This window comes from Artemia sp. Qi Xiang Cuo, chromosome 3 (genome assembly GCF_049724085.1).
Source record: "Artemia sp. Qi Xiang Cuo chromosome 3, ASM4972408v1, whole genome shotgun sequence".
Classification (NCBI taxonomy): domain Eukaryota; kingdom Metazoa; phylum Arthropoda; class Branchiopoda; order Anostraca; family Artemiidae; genus Artemia; species Artemia sp. Qi Xiang Cuo.
Window position 1 is genome coordinate 7,371,483 of NC_142796.1, and position 16,969 is coordinate 7,388,451.

Below are 16,969 nucleotides of genomic sequence, written 5' to 3' on the forward strand. Positions count from 1 at the left end.
GCATAAAATATCTGTTTACTTTCTTGGAAACACCTACACTATTTTGATTTGGTTATATCTTAAGAGCAGAAGTAGTCCCAAAATTTTGAACATAATACCCTCAGTAGTTCTTGGAACATTGCTGAGATGCCTTATTGGGAATTAGTATTAACACAGCGCATTTTGTTTTAATCTAAAGGATTTAATCCTTAAATACATAATTTCCAGAACTTTCAACTACGTTGAACAAAATGGCTATCTATTAACTTTGATTGAATTTTTTGGGGAAATGGTGGGTGTGAGAGGGGGGTTAATTACTCTCCACTCCCTTTCGACTATTAAAAAGCTTAATTTCAATTTCCAATCAAATTGTTTGAAATTTCTACAACAACTTTCTATATAAACGTTATATGCCCCCAGGGCTTAACTTACAACCCTTGCACTGAGGGCTCTGATGGGTTTATAATCCTAAAAGACATAATTTCCAGAACTTTCAACTACGTTGAACAAAATGGATATCTCAAATTTTGATTGGATGTGTTAGAAAAAATAGTGGGCGTGAGAGGAGGGTTAGTTGCTCTTCAATCACTTCGACTATAAAAAGAGCACTAGCCCTTTCTATTTCTAATTGGATGAGCCCTTTTTGAAGTTTCTATAACATTGATTTGTATAAAAACCTTTTATGCCCCAGGACGTAACTTAAAACCCTTGCCCTGACGGCTGTGGGGGGGAGGGGCTGTCATCCTTAATTTCCAAAACTTTCAACTAAGTTGAATAAAATGGCTATCTAAAAATTTTGATTGGATGTGTTTGGGGAAAAGGTGGGCGTAAGAGGGGGGTTAGTTGCCCTCAAATCACTTTCGAGTATTAAAAAGGGCACTAGCCTTTTGAATTTCCAATAGAATGAGTTCTTTTTCAAGTTTTCACGACAAAGATTTCAATAAAATCCCTATATGCCCCCAGGGCATAACTTATAACCATTGCCCTGAAGACTTTAGGGGAGGGGGTGCCCTGCTCAAAGGTATAATTTCCTGAACTTTGAACTACGTGGAACAAAATGGCTATATCAAAATTTTGATTGGATGGGTTTGGGGAAATGGTGGGTGTGGAAGGGGTGTTAGTTGCCGACAATCACTTTCGAGTATTAAAAACGGCACTAGCCATTTCAATTTCCAACCGAATGAGCCCTTTTTGAAGTTTCTACGAGAACGCGTTCTATAAAAACCTTATATGCCCCAAGGCATAACTTACAACCCTTGCCCTGAGGGCTGTGGGGGGGGGGGGGTTGTCAAACACATAGACCAAATTTCCAGAACTCCAAACTACATTGAACAAAATGGCTATCTCAAAATTTGATTGGATGTGTTTGGGGAAAAGGTGGGCGTCAGAGGGGTTTTAGTTGCCCTCCAATCACTTTCAACTATTAAAAAGGCCACTAGCCCTTTGAATTTCCAATCAAATGAGCCTTTTTTGAAGTTTCTACAGCAAAATTTTCAATAAAACCCTTATATGCCCTCACGGTATAACTTGCAACCCTTGCCCTGATGGCTCTTGCGAACTGTCTTACCAAAAAACATAATTTCTATCTGGAGATCAACTACGTTGAAGAAAATGGCCATCTCAAAATTTTGATTGGGTATGTTTCGGGAAACGGTGGACGTGTTAGGGGTGTTAGTTGCCTTCCAATCAATTTTGACTATTAAAAAGGGCACAAGCCACTCCAATTTCCGATTGAATGAGCCCTTTTCGAAGTTTCTATGACAACTTCTTCGATAGGAAGTGCCCTGGTCTAAAGGAAAAAAAAAACTAACACTTTGTACCAACATCATTCTTTACTTAGGCAGCGCTATTGCGCTGCCTATGAATATACTTTTATTGAGAAAATGTTTAACCTTTACTTTCCAAAACGACGAAGGGAATTCAGGTGAGCCTTTCAGAGAATGTTGAGGAGATTGTTGAACTAACTCAAAACACGTTATGTGTATACGGGTTGCCAAAAGGGCGTAACTCAGGAATGAGTGAGTATTTTATTTTTTAAGAGAGAGAGAGAGAATTTAAAAAAACAACAACAAAAAAACAATACAAAAAAAGAAAAATTCCAAAAAGCCTTATGGCTTGTGCAGCCATTTTCGAAAATACGAAACAAATCAATGGATTCCCCTAAAAAACAAAACAAAAAACAAGCAAAAAAATCACCACTTTAGACCCCGCACTATACTAATCTTATATAAAAACATATAACAATATATAATATAACAACATTATATAATATTTCATTACTTTAACTATATATATATATTATATATATATATATATATATATATATATATATATATATATATATATATATATATATATATATATATATATATATATATATATATATATATATATATATATATATATATATATATATATATATATATATATATATATATATATATATAACTAAAACTTTTAATTCACATTCAAATGAACCCTCTTTGAAGTTTATACGAGCATCCTTTTCATAAGAACAAAATACGGCCCCAGGACATAGCTTACGATGCCTACCCCCGGGCCCTGGGGGGTTGTGTCAATTCACTTGAATTTATTAAATACTACAATAAATACATAAATACACTTAAGCGCTAGAGGTCCCAAGAAGCAGAGATTGTAGAGGACCTCGTATCAATCACAAAATCCACACAAAACAAATCACAGAAGGAAAAAAAATACAACAATATCTCAAAAATATAAACACAATGCGAGAAAAATCAACAAAAAAAGCAACAAAAAACAAACAACTGCTACACAATAACCTTTGACTTAATTTTAAAATGTAAAATTTAAAAATGTCCTGTAATTTATTAATATTCCAACCATTAATAATATTATTAAACAACGGGGTTCGAATCTCATTCAACATAATAAGAGAGGAGAAAAGAAAAAAAACATATAAAGTAAAGCGGAAAAAATAGATAAAGCAAAATGAATAAAGAAATAAAGAAAAAAAACGAAATTACTTCAAGCCTTAGAGAATATTTTCTGCAAAGTCGACACCGGAGGTTTTGTTATCTGACCTTTAAACTATTTTAAAAAAGTGGCTATCTCAAAATTTGTAGCGGATGGGTTTGGGAAAAAAGGGTGTGAGGAAAGGGGCTAGGGGCCTCTGATCTCTTTTAACTCGTAAAAATTGAACTAAAACTTTCCACTTTTATTCAAATCAGCACTCTCTGAAGTTTTTACGAACATCCCTTCCATAAGAACCATATATGCCCCCAGAGCATAACTTGCAACGCCTGTCCCGTATTTGTATCGAATGGGTTTAGGAAAAAGGACGTAGGGGGAGGGACAAGGGCCCTCAAATCTCTTTTTAATCTTAAAAGCTTACCTAGAACTTTAAATTTACATCCAAACCAGTCCTGTTTGAAGTTTATACGAGCATCCCTTCCAAAAAAACTATATATGCCACCAGGGGATAATTTTCAACGCCTACCCCCGGGCCCTAGGTGGCTGTGTCGACACCGGTTTTTTTTTATCTGACCTTTGAACTATTTTTAACAAAATGGCTATTTCAAAATATTTATCGGATTCTTGTCGGGGAAAAGGGGCGTGGAGGAAGACAGTTGCCCTCTGATCTCTTTTGACTCTAAAAAACTGAACTAGAACTTTCAATTTCCAATCAAATGAGCCCTCTCTGAAGTTTGTACGAGCATCACTTCCATAACAGCTGTATATGCAACCCAAGCATAACTTACAACGCCTACCCCGGGCCTTGAGGGATGTCTCGAATCTGGAGTTTTCGTTATATGATCTTTGAACCATTATAAAAAAAATGGCGCTCTCAAAGTTCTTATCGAAGGGGTTTGAGGAAATTAGGGCGTGGAGATTGGGGCTAGTTGCCCTTCGATCTCTTTTGACTCTTAAAAAGTGAACGAGAACTTTCAATTTCCAATCATATGAGCCCTCTTTGAAGTTTATGCGAGAATCCCTTCCATAAGAAGTATATATGCCCCCAGAGCATTACTTACAATGCCTGTTTTCATTATATGATCATTATATGATCTTTGAACTATTTTTAAATAAAATTGCTATCTCAAAGTTCTTATCGGATGGGTTTGAGGAAGAATAAGGCATGGAGGGGAGGAGGGCTGGTTGCCCTCTGAAATCTTTTGACTCTTTAAAAGTGAACTGGAACTTTTAATTTCCAATCAAGTGAGCCCTCTTCAAAGTTTATACGAGCATACCTTCCATAAGAGCCATATATGCCCCCAGAGCAATACTTACAGCGCTTTCCCCGGGCTCTAGGGGGTTGCTTCGACACAGGAGTTTTCTTATCTGACCTTTGAACTATTTTTAACGAAATGACCATACGTAAAGGAGTTTTTGTTATATGATCTTCGAAAAAGGGCTTTGGGGTCTAGTTGCCCACCTATCACTTTTGAATCTTAAAAAGGGCACTAGAACTCTCGATTTTCAATCGAATGAGTCCTCTTTGAAGTTTATACGACGACCCATTCTATATGAAGTACCTCTAGGAAAAAAATAAATGGAGCTTGAGGGGAGGCTAGCTGCCCTCCGTTTAGTTTTGACTCTTAAAAAGTGAATTACAACTTTCAATTTACAATCAAATGAGCCGTATATGAATTTTATACGAGCATCCCTTCCATAAAAACAATATATGCCCCCAGGGCATAACTTACAACGCCTACCCCTGGGCCCTGGGGGCTGTGTCGACACTGTAGTTTTTGTTATCTGAACTTTGAACTAATTTAACAAAATATCTATCTTAAAATTTATATCTTATACATTATCTGACCTTTGAGCTATTTATAATGAAATGGCTATTTTCAAAACTTTATCGGATGGGCTTGGGGAAAAAAGACTGTGTGGGGGGGGGGGGGCTAGTTGACCTCAGTATCTTTTGACTCTTAAAAAGTGAACTAGAACTTTCAATTTTCCAATCAAACGAGCCCTCTCTGAAGTTTATACGAGCATAACTTTCATAAGAACCATATACGCCCCCAGGACAACACTTACAACCCCTACCCCTGGTCTCTGGGGGGTTGTGATGACACAGAAGTTTTGTTGTCTAATTTTTGAACAATTAAAAAAAAACTGAGTATCTCAAAACTTGTAGCGGATGAGGTTGGAGAAAAAGGGCGTGGGGGGGAGCTAGTTACCCTCAAATCTCTTGAATCTTAAAAAATGAACTAGAACTTTCAATTTCCATTCAAATGACCCCTCTATGAAGTTTATACGAGCATCCCTTTCATAAGAACTATACATGCCTTTAGGGCATAACTTAAAACGCTTTCCCGCGGACCTTGGGGAATTGTATTGACAGCGGATTTTTTTATCTGACCTTTGAACTATTTTTAACACAAAGTCTGTCTCAAAATTTTCATCAAATGGGTTTGGCAAAAGAAGGGGGGGGGGGCAAGTTGCCCTGTGATCTCTTTTGACTATTAAAAAGTGAACTCGAACTTTCAATTTCCAATCAAATGAGACCTCTCTGAAGTTTATGCGATTATTACTTTCATAAGAATCATATATGCCCCAGGACATAACTTAAAACACCAGATTCTGGGCCCTGGAAGGTTTTGTCAACACCCGAGTTTTTGTTATCTCACTTTTGAACAATTTTTAACTTAATGACTATCTCGGAATTTTTATCGGATGCATTTGGGGAAAGATGGGGATGGGGGGGGGGGCTTGTTGCGCTCAAATCTCTTTTGACTCTCAAAAACTCAACTAGAACTTTCAATTTCCAATCAAATGAGCCCTTTCTGAATTTTTTACTAGCATCCCTTCCTCCTCATGCGTTTCAAACGAAAAACTTAAAACGCACTTCGAAACATCAACTGAGGTGGCACAGACAAGATAAAGCACGACAAAACACTACGAAGACATTCTAAGTCATACGTTCCAAGCGAAAACTTACCCAAATACACTTTAAAACACCAAATGAGGTATCAAAGAAAAGATAAAACACAAAACAAAACAACAAAATTATCGTAAGTCACAGATTTTAAATGTAAGACTTCCGAAATGCACTTTGAAACATCAAATGAGGCAGCACAGACAAGATAAACCACGACACTACATAGAAAAATATTCTAAGTCATAAGTTTTAGACGAAAACTTCCAAAATACACTTTGAAACATCAACTGAGGTAGCGATGACAAGATAAACCATGGAAAAACACTACAAAAATATCCTAAGTCATACATTTCAAACGAAAATTTTCGAAGAAGCGCTTTGAAATATCATCTGAGGTAGCAACGATATGATAAACCACGACACAACACTACAAAAAAACCTAAGTCATATTATTTAAACGAAAAAACTTCCAATATGCACTTTGAAACATCATCTGAGGTAGCACAGACAAGATAAATCCACGACACAACACTAGACAAATATTTTAAGTCTACGTTTCGAAGGAAAAACTTCCAAAGTGCACTTTGAAACATCAACTGAGGTAGCCCAGACAAGATAAAACCACTACAGAAGGCTACAATATATCCTATGTTATACTATCTAAACGAAAAATTTTCGGAATGAACACTGAAAAATCAACAGAGTTAGTGCAGACAAGATAATCCATGACACAACACTACAAAAATGTCCTAAGTCATACGTTTCAAACAATAACTTCCAAAATGCACTTTGAAACATCAACTGAGGTAGCACAGACATGATAAACCACGACAAAAAACTACAAAAATAACCTAAGACGTACAATTCAAATAAAAAACTTCCAAAATGCATTTTGAAACACCAACCGAGTAGGCACAGACAAGATAAAACGACTAAACAATACTAGAAAAATATCCTAGGTCATATTTTTCAAACGAAAAACTTCCAAATTATACTTTGAAACATCAACTGAGGTAGCACAGACATGATAAACCACGACACAACACTAAAAAAAATATTCTAAGTTATACATTTCAAATGCAAACGTCCAAATGCGCTTTGAAACATCAACTGAGATAGCATAAACATGATAATTCACAACATAACACTACAAAAATATCCTAGGTCATAGGCTTCAAACGAAAAACTTCCAAAATGCGCTTTGAAAACATTAGCTGAGGCGGCACAGACAAGATAAAACAACCACACAACACTTCAAAAATATCCTAAGGCATACGTTTCAAACAAGAAAACTTCCAAGATACACTTTGAAACATCAATTAAAGTCGCAGAGACAAAAAAAAAACACGAGCTTTTTGTGGTGCAAAACAAAAACTCTAGCCAAAAAAGCTCAATAAGCTATTGCGTGAAAAATTCTGAGATAGTTAATTGATTCACAAATCTTTAGCCATATTAAGCCTCGAGTTTCAGAGGCTGCAATGCCATATGGCAACAAATTCGCTTATAAGGGTCCAGGTAGTTTTATAAAATAAGGTTTAAAATAGACATTTATTTTAGCCAAAAAGTCTCTCTCCCAGCAAAGTGGCGTTTTCAGTCCTTTCCTGGTGCAAAACAGCACCACGCACAGCATCTAGTACAAACATCTAGCACAAAACAGCAATTCATCTAGCACAAAGCACAAACAGCATCTAACACAAAACAGCAATTTATCTAGCACAAAGCACAAACAGCATCTAGCACAAAACAGCAATTCATCTAGCACAAAGCACAAACAGCATCTAGCACAAAACAGCAATTCATTACCTTTAAACGAGTATTTGATCTTCCTTAAACGATTGACTTAAACAGAAGAAGTTAAATAGAAAGGTTTAAAAAGAGGTCATTTTGTACGGATCATTTTTATTTAAGTTAGTCCGAAGCTCTTCCAGTTTAACGTAACTTAGCTGCGCGAATTCTTAAGGCATTGTGCTACAGAAAAGCTGTTACAGTAGAGGAACAACACTAAAATTTTCTTCGGGTTTCTGAGTATTATTGATAAAAAAAATTTAATTGTTTTCAAAAAGTTTTCTTAGGCCTCCACGACAAAAGAAATTCTATCGTTTTTGTTTCTAAGAAAAGAGTACATTATAATGTTTTAGAAACAAATTAAAATTCCTAAATATATTTATAGCCAAATAAGTCAGCGGAAAACAGATTCAAGCAATCTAGACAACCTACATTATTTAAGGGGATGGACTTTATTTGCAAGTTTAATGCAGATATTACATAACCCCTTTTGAATCACCCCAATTGTATTGTTCTATTATTCCACAATATTTTACAATCAGAGTTGACAATTCACGAAATTGAAAGGCAGGGGAAAATTTACTTTTCAAGATCTAGATTTGAGATCTTTTTTCAATGGAAATACCAATAAAAAAGATATTTTGCGATTAAAAACACTAAAAAATATCATTTTCATACTGTAGATAGGGAGGAGGGATCTAGTATGTGATTGCCCTCTTCCCCCCAGTTGACTCACCTCTTCACAATTGCAAACTATTTACATTTCTGATTATTTACATTTCATTCATTTTAGAGTGACCTCGTTTGGTTTGACCCTGGACTGGGCTATGTTCTACCCGGTGAAGTTATTGATTATCATCGTGCAGCTCAAGTGATCGTCATAGAAGCAGTTATTAGTGGAAAGGTAAGCTCTCGCTCCTAGCTATTACCCGGGTTCTACAAGCTTTTGCTTTTATCTTACGAATTTATAGACCACTGTCCAGCATCTCAAGTGATCTGTGGAATAGAGGAAGAATGGTATGCCCAACAATTTCGTATATAACAGTTGTTTTTGTTGGGTTCTTATTAGTTGCCGAAGAGACCCCAAATTTTCTGAGTTTCGGGGTACCTCTTAGGCTATCAGTGCATTCTATGTGCATTTCCTTATTTTAAGTAATATATAATATAATTTCTTTTTGTGGGCCCCGTAGAATAATCCCTGGATAAGCCTTCTCGTTGGGGTATATTGTGACGAATTATTTATTTAAAAATTAGGGGAAGCTTATAAGACTTGGTCATAGACATAAAATCAGTTATTAATGGTAAGGTTGGTTTTTAGTTACTAGCGAAAAGGAATTTCTTAATTATTTATTAGTTGAAACGGAGTTATTAATCGAGTGGTAAGTGTTTCCAGATTGCGGGAGGAGGGGCCTTGAAACTCCTCTCACTGCGTACATCCTTTTCACTTCGTGGGGGCCTTACAACAGGCGCCTGATATGTTGACATGTAGGGGAAATTTTGACCCTACTAGCCTCTTGCTGTAGGAAAGCCTAAGTACTGTCGAGTGGCTGGCACGCTGCACTTGAAGTCACTGACTCTGCACTCACTGGGATTTGAGTCTCGGATATTGAATTTGGACGGGGGTGAGTGGCGTGACTCCGTAAGCTCAGCTGGAGTCAACCCAGCTCTAAATGGGTGCCTGGAGAAATCTGAGGAAGGTAAACAGAAGAGTATGTGAAAGCAAAGGATGACATCAAATAATTAATCTCACTTCTTGGCTGAAGAGCCATGAAGCGGAGACTAGCACCATCGGTAGGAACTGTAAAGTCCAATATTGTATTCTTTAAACATAGCTCGCTAAAAAAAAAACACATAATGCTGTTATGAGAGAGTTTTTATAAGGGAATGGTGAATTCGAAAACTGGATTGTTTTCCCTGGAAAGATTGTCAATGTTTCAACTTACTACCCAATTTTTGAACTGATGCTTGACGACAGTGACATTAAGTGGTTATGAATGGCCAAACTTAAATATAAATATTTACAAAGGGCGTTTAAACAGAAAAAAAAACTCAGTAAAACGTCGTTTTTATCAGTATTTAATTTTTTATTTTCTTTTGTACCGAATTGAGGTGCTGAAAAGCAAAAGTAGCTGGCTACATGATAGCCGTCTATAGAGCGTGTTGCCGATTCTAAGACTTGATTCGGGACAAAATTGTTTTGATTGCATAGAACGACTCACAGTTGTTGCTTATCTCTCGAAGAGGTAAGGAACGATATTATCGAGATTAAACGATTAATTGTCAACTTCATCGGTTCCTTGCATTTATATATGGTAAGTTAGCTCCACCCTATATCTTGCAAACATAAGCGTCATTACCGACTACGGAAGCAACCAGGTCCGATTGGACAGGATATGAAATCTTCAATTTTAAAGAAGATTTTCCGAAGCGGGGGCCTCCATGCCTACTCGTTTCCTCCATTTTGAATAATGCCGTTAACACTACTCAAGGTTATTCGAGATATACTATGACATTACCGAAATAGCCTTGTAAACGCCACTACGTTGCTAGGGTTCTTTTCTTCCTTCTGTTTTGGCTTTTTACGGGTTTCTAACATGACCTTATTTCTCTGGAATTATTTTTTGATTAATTTTAAGTGATGATTCTCATGAGAGAATATTCTTAAATATATGTTTTGAGCTTGTGGATTTTGAGCTTATCAGTGAAAAAATTATCGAAATTATTCACGAACCTGTTTGTAATAAAACTTTCTGCAAATTCCGAGCTGTGTTTGAAATTGATGATAATCATCAAAGAGGAACAGAAAATGGCTAAATAACTTAAAATTTTGATGTGAATTTATATGATCATATAAAAGAGAATAAATTTAGTTGACAAAACTTTGAAAAAGAGAATATTCTTATACATAAAAAAGAATTAACTTTATTTGTCGCAATATTTGGCTTTTTTTTCTATAAATATTTTCTTCCTCTCATAAATACCAATAAATACCAACTAAAGGGGATTGGTGGAATAAATATATTTATGTATGTATATATATTTATGTATATATATGTATATATATATATATATATATATATATATATATATATATATATATATATATATATATATATATATATATATATATATATATATAATATATATATATATATATATATTATTCTGGGCCCCGTAGAATAATCCCTGGATAAGCCTTCTCGTTGGGGTATATTGTGACGAATTATTTATTTAAAAATTAGGGGAAGCTTATAAGACTTGGTCATAGACATAAAATCAGTTATTAATGGTAAGGTTGGTTTTTAGTTACTAGCGAAAAGGAATTTCTTAATTATTTATTAGTTGAAACGGAGTTATTAATCGAGTGGTAAGTGTTTCCAGATTGCGGGAGGAGGGGCCTTGAAACTCCTCTCACTGCGTACATCCTTTTCACTTCGTGGGGGCCTTACAACAGGCGCCTGATATGTTGACATGTAGGGGAAATTTTGACCCTACTAGCCTCTTGCTGTAGGAAAGCCTAAGTACTGTCGAGTGGCTGGCACGCTGCACTTGAAGTCACTGACTCTGCACTCACTGGGATTTGAGTCTCGGATATTGAATTTGGACGGGGGTGAGTGGCGTGACTCCGTAAGCTCAGCTGGAGTCAACCCAGCTCTAAATGGGTGCCTGGAGAAATCTGAGGAAGGTAAACAGAAGAGTATGTGAAAGCAAAGGATGACATCAAATAATTAATCTCACTTCTTGGCTGAAGAGCCATGAAGCGGAGACTAGCACCATCGGTAGGAACTGTAAAGTCCAATATTGTATTCTTTAAACATAGCTCGCTAAAAAAAAACACATAATGCTGTTATGAGAGAGTTTTTATAAGGGAATGGTGAATTCGAAAACTGGATTGTTTTCCCTGGAAAGATTGTCAATGTTTCAACTTACTACCCAATTTTTGAACTGATGCTTGACGACAGTGACATTAAGTGGTTATGAATGGCCAAACTTAAATATAAATATTTACAAAGGGCGTTTAAACAGAAAAAAAAACTCAGTAAAACGTCGTTTTTATCAGTATTTAATTTTTTCTTTTCTTTTGTACCGAATTGAGGTGCTGAAAAGCAAAAGTAGCTGGCTACATGATAGCCGTCTATAGAGCGTGTTGCCGATTCTAAGACTTGATTCGGGACAAAATTGTTTTGATTGCATAGAACGACTCACAGTTGTTGCTTATCTCTCGAAGAGGTAAGGAACGATATTATCGAGATTAAACGATTAATTGTCAACTTCATCGGTTCCTTGCATTTATATATGGTAAGTTAGCTCCACCCTATATCTTGCAAACATAAGCGTCATTACCGACTACCGACTACGGAAGCAACCAGGTCCGATTGGACAGGATATGAAATCTTCAATTTTAAAGAAGATTTTCCGAAGCGGGGGCCTCCATGCCTACTCGTTTCCTCCATTTTGAATAATGCCGTTAACACTACTCAAGGTTATTCGAGATATACTATGACATTACCGAAATAGCCTTGTAAACGCCACTACGTTGCTAGGGTTCTTTTCTTCCTTCTGTTTTGGCTTTTTACGGGTTTCTAACATGACCTTATTTCTCTGGAATTATTTTTTGATTAATTTTAAGTGATGATTCTCATGAGAGAATATTCTTAAATATATGTTTTGAGCTTGTGGATTTTGAGCTTATCAGTGAAAAAATTATCGAAATTATTCACGAACCTGTTTGTAATAAAACTTTCTGCAAATTCCGAGCTGTGTTTGAAATTGATGATAATCATCAAAGAGGAACAGAAAATGGCTAAATAACTTAAAATTTTGATGTGAATTTATATGATCATATAGAAGAGAATAAATTTAGTTGACAAAACTTTGAAAAAGAGAATATTCTTATACATAAAAAAGAATTAACTTTATTTGTCGCAATATTTGGCTTTTTTTTCTATAAATATTTTCTTCCTCTCATAAATACCAATAAATACCAACTAAAGGGGATTGGTGGAATATATATATTTATGTATGTATATATATTTATGTATATATATGTATATATATATATATATATATATATATATATATATATATATATATATATATATATATATATATATATATATATATATATATATATATATATATATATATATATATATATATATATATATACATAAATATATATATTCCACCAATCCCCTTTAGTTGGTATTTATTGGTATTTATGAGAGGAAGAAAATATTTATTTATATATATATATATATATATATATATATATATATATATATATATATATATATATATATATATATATATATATATATATATATATATATATATATATATATATATATATATATATACTCTATTTAAACTAGCAATAATTGTCTATGTGTGTGTTTATTACCAAAAACACCTCCATATTTTCTGAAAGGAAACTGGCGCCCTTCCATTTTCTGGCCTAAAGATAACGAGTTCGAGAAATTAATTTAGAACCTTTCTTTTGGAGAAAAAGAACTCATATGGGCGGCGTCATATTTATGAGCATTTTTCAAGAGCATAAATTGCAGGGGATATGACCCAGGAGTGGTTATATCGTTTAGTATCTATGGCGCATGCAAAAATTATACAAGATTACAAACTGAATTGCAGAAAATTAGAAATGAATAAAGAACCTATAACCTTATATATGACACGTGCAAAATTTTATTGTATGCAATTTTTTTTTGTAAATTCGACGTAATTTTGGTAGGGCGGCAGAAATCGTGTAGTTTAGTCCAAAAATCACTTTGTTATAAGCTTCGGAATCTCTCTCAAAATATCCTCTACCAGGTACAAAATACATTTTCACCTTTGTGGCTGCACTATCTTGAAAATAGTGTAGCCACAAAAATGAAAATGTGCCGATATCAATGGAATATGCTAGTTCGCATATTCCAGCATGCGAACTAGCATGGTCGACAGCAAGGCATCCGAACTGCAAGAGGCCGCCAAGAAAAAGGACAGTGGACCCCCCTACAAGATTCTTCGTGAGCTGTCAGGTCAGCACACTCAAACTACGCCATACCTTCGAAGCGCTAGCGGTGAGAATATCTACGACCAATCACAATGCCTCCACCAGTGGGAGGACCACTTTGAGAAACTGCTCAACTCAGATCCACCAGACCAGACGGACCATGAGCTAGCAGCTGCTGCTGCTAATACCATACCTGCTCCTGATGGTCCTGAATTTACAGCGGAGGAGATAAAAGCTGCCACTCGCAAGCTAAAGAATAACAAAGCGCCAGGAATATGTGGCCTAACATCGGAATTCCTTAAAAATGGGGGTCCAGCCATGATCCTCTGGTTACAAATGCTGTTTAACCTTGTGTGGCACTCTAAAAAAATCCCCTCAGACTGTAAGAAGGGTCTACTTGTGCCAATCTACAAGAGGAAGGGGAGCAAAGCAGAATGTAGCAATTATCGTGACATAACTTTACTCTCAGTTCCTGGAAAGCTCTTCGCTATGCTGCCTCTCAAACGGGCAACAAGATACCTCCATGCCCTGCGTCGCCCCCAGCAAGCTGGCTTCATGCCAGGCAGGTCCACCACCGAGCAAATCCATACGATTAGACAGCTAGTAGAGAAAACTCTTGAATATAAGAGGAAGGCGTACATTGCCTTTGTCGATTTTCGATCTGCCTTTGACACTGTTGATAGGCAGTCACTATGGCTAATCCTCCAGTCTACTGGCGTACCCACGAAAATCGTCCGTCTCCTCAAAGAGCTGTATAATAACACTGAAAGTGCGGTGATCGTAAATGGACGGCCTTCTGGATGTTTCAAAATTAAAAATGGTGTCTGGCAAGGATGTGCCGCTGCACCTGAGCTCTTTAACTGTGTAATAGACCACATCCTGAATAAAACACAGCAGGTGCAGCAGTTTGGCATAGGCTTTGCTGGAAGAGTTCTTTCAGACGTCGCCTTTGCCGATGACGTGGCGCTAATATGCGAAAACATTAGTGACCTCAAAACTACACTTGAAACACTGGCCTCTGCCGCTGAGAAATTCGGTCTGAAAATAAATTGGTCGAAGACCAAGATAATGCCCGTTGAGAAAACGCCGTCCAACCCCCTGTCATCTGTGGAAATTTGTGGCCAGACTGTAGAGGTAGTCAAGCAGTTTACCTACCTTGGTTCAATTGTCTGCTCAAACGGAAGCCTAGATGCTGAAATATCAGCAAGAGCGGCAAAAGCAAACTCTGTCTTCGGTCGCCTTCTAAAAACAGTCTTCCATAAACCCCAGATCAGCCGTCTCACTAAAGCACGAATATATTCTGCTTCGGTTGCCAGCGTTATGCTCTATTCTGCTGAGACTTGGTTGCTGACTCAGACACAGACGCTGAAGGTAGATGCCATCCAGATGAAACACCTCCGAAAAATCGAACGCTCCCGATGGCCCGACAGGGTACGAAATTCGGAAATCCTCAGGTCCTTCAAACTCCCACCCCTGTCTGAGCAGCTTGAGTCTTGCTCGCTGCGTTGATATGGTCATCTTCTCCGTCTGCCTGCCCAAACACCCGCCTGGCTCATCTTCGATTTCGACCCAGCTGCAAACGGCTGGAGGCGTCCTAGGGGAAGACCACGCACCAGATGGGCGGACTTCATCCGTGATCGGCTCGCCTCCAGAAACATCAACCCGGCTGAAGTGACAACCGTCGCCCTGAACCGACCACTCTGGAGAAGACTGACGGCGCTGACGACTGGTTCCCTCTACGCTGGCGACGCTGCCGAGCAAGAGCTTTAAGTAAGTAAGTAAGTAAGTAAGTTCGCATCTGTCTCTGCAGAGAAATCGGTCAAAGCGATTTTCAGTGACATCTCAAATTTTTATCATAAACAAAACAAAGATGCCAATGATGTGAACATATCCGGGCCTTTAAATTTATATCAGCAAAATACGGCAAAAATTTAGTCTTTTGTTTGTTTTGTTTTTTGCCCCCTTCCTCCCCTGGGAAATTTTGCCGAATGCAAAGTACCAATTCTGATGTGGCAATATGAAAGGCTAAATATGACATTTTTGTAGTGAGGTAAATAGTCTACACTTTAAAACTTAGCGATCACTATCGATTGGTTCAAATCATTTCCCAATATCTTATTCATTTCATATATATTCCAATTCCTTTTATGTAAAATTTGTAAAATAAATTATTTTTTTGGTTACGGTTCAATTAGTAACATACCATTTGAAGCGACGCTTGCGAAAATAAATATCTCATAAATTCCTCGCTAAAAAGGAATTGTTCCCAATACTACTAAGGATTTTGTCAGATATCGATTTTTTTTTTTGCAGATTTTCTAGTGACAGTTTTTTTTCTGTGACAGTGACAGTTTGTGTTGTTTTTTTTCTCGATATTAAGTCTGATAACTTGTATTTAACCTGCATTAATTCATTTGACAAGAAGCGTAAATTTGACATTTATTGCTTGACGCCTGTTAGCGAAATAATAATTTATTTTATCTCGTATCCACTGCAAGCTCTTAACTAAATCTTCTATGTAAAGAAAAGAAAACACTGGAAATCTTTTTTTAGTGTTTTTAATGTTTGAACACTAGAAATATTTTTTGGTTATTCCGCTCATATGACATTTATGTCTTTAACCACAACTACTTTGTATTACTGGTACTATATTTTGCTGGTTTTCTGTTGTTTTGTTTTTTTTGCGAAAAATTTCGATACAAATTTTCTGTCCTTTGCCTTTTTATTGAATGTGACCCCACCCCCTGCAAAAAGTTTGTGCCTTCTGAATGTCATTTTTGCTTGTGTTTTTCTTAAACTGAATAAATTGCTTTAAACTTTGTGTTATGATCATATTTTTATTGCCACAATGCAAGATAATATAGAAAATGCATTGCAATACGCGAGTGAGGAAACAAACACCATAAAAAAAACATTAGTTGGAGAATCAATTATTTATTTTATTTTATCCTTTATTTAATAAAATAAAATGAATAAATTAGTTTAAGCCCCATTCTCACATGTGCTTAGCTAGACATCAATGTCTAGACAAAACTATATTGGACTTATCAGGACTGCTTATAAAAGACAAAGACAATTATGATTGACCAATAGTGGTGTCAATTCTCAAAAATTCATCGGAGGCAAGACGTATTCTTCGAAATCTAGGAGAAGGCAAGTTTGCCTTTTTTTTTCCAATTTTATCAACAGAAATAGCCAAAAAATGTGTTTATCAATGAGAATAACCCACAAAAATGGTATTTTAAAATTAGGAGGTTAATATAAAGATGTACATGGCCTTTCTACTCCCCCAGCCCCCGATTGCCGTCAGTTTTGGCCATTGTAGA

At 36.3% G+C, this 16,969-nt stretch overlaps 1 protein-coding gene across 1 annotated transcript in view; it reads left to right on the forward strand.

The window, feature by feature from the left end:
- LOC148953711 (unconventional myosin-XV-like) overlaps positions 1–16,969 on the forward strand; it is a 548,203-nt gene that overhangs the window by 61,223 nt on the left and 470,011 nt on the right. The window contains exon 2 of the mRNA XM_089108456.1: positions 8,424–8,534. Within this exon, the coding sequence (XP_088964582.1) occupies positions 8,424–8,534 (111 nt within the window). The remainder of the gene's footprint in view (positions 1–8,423; positions 8,535–16,969) is intronic.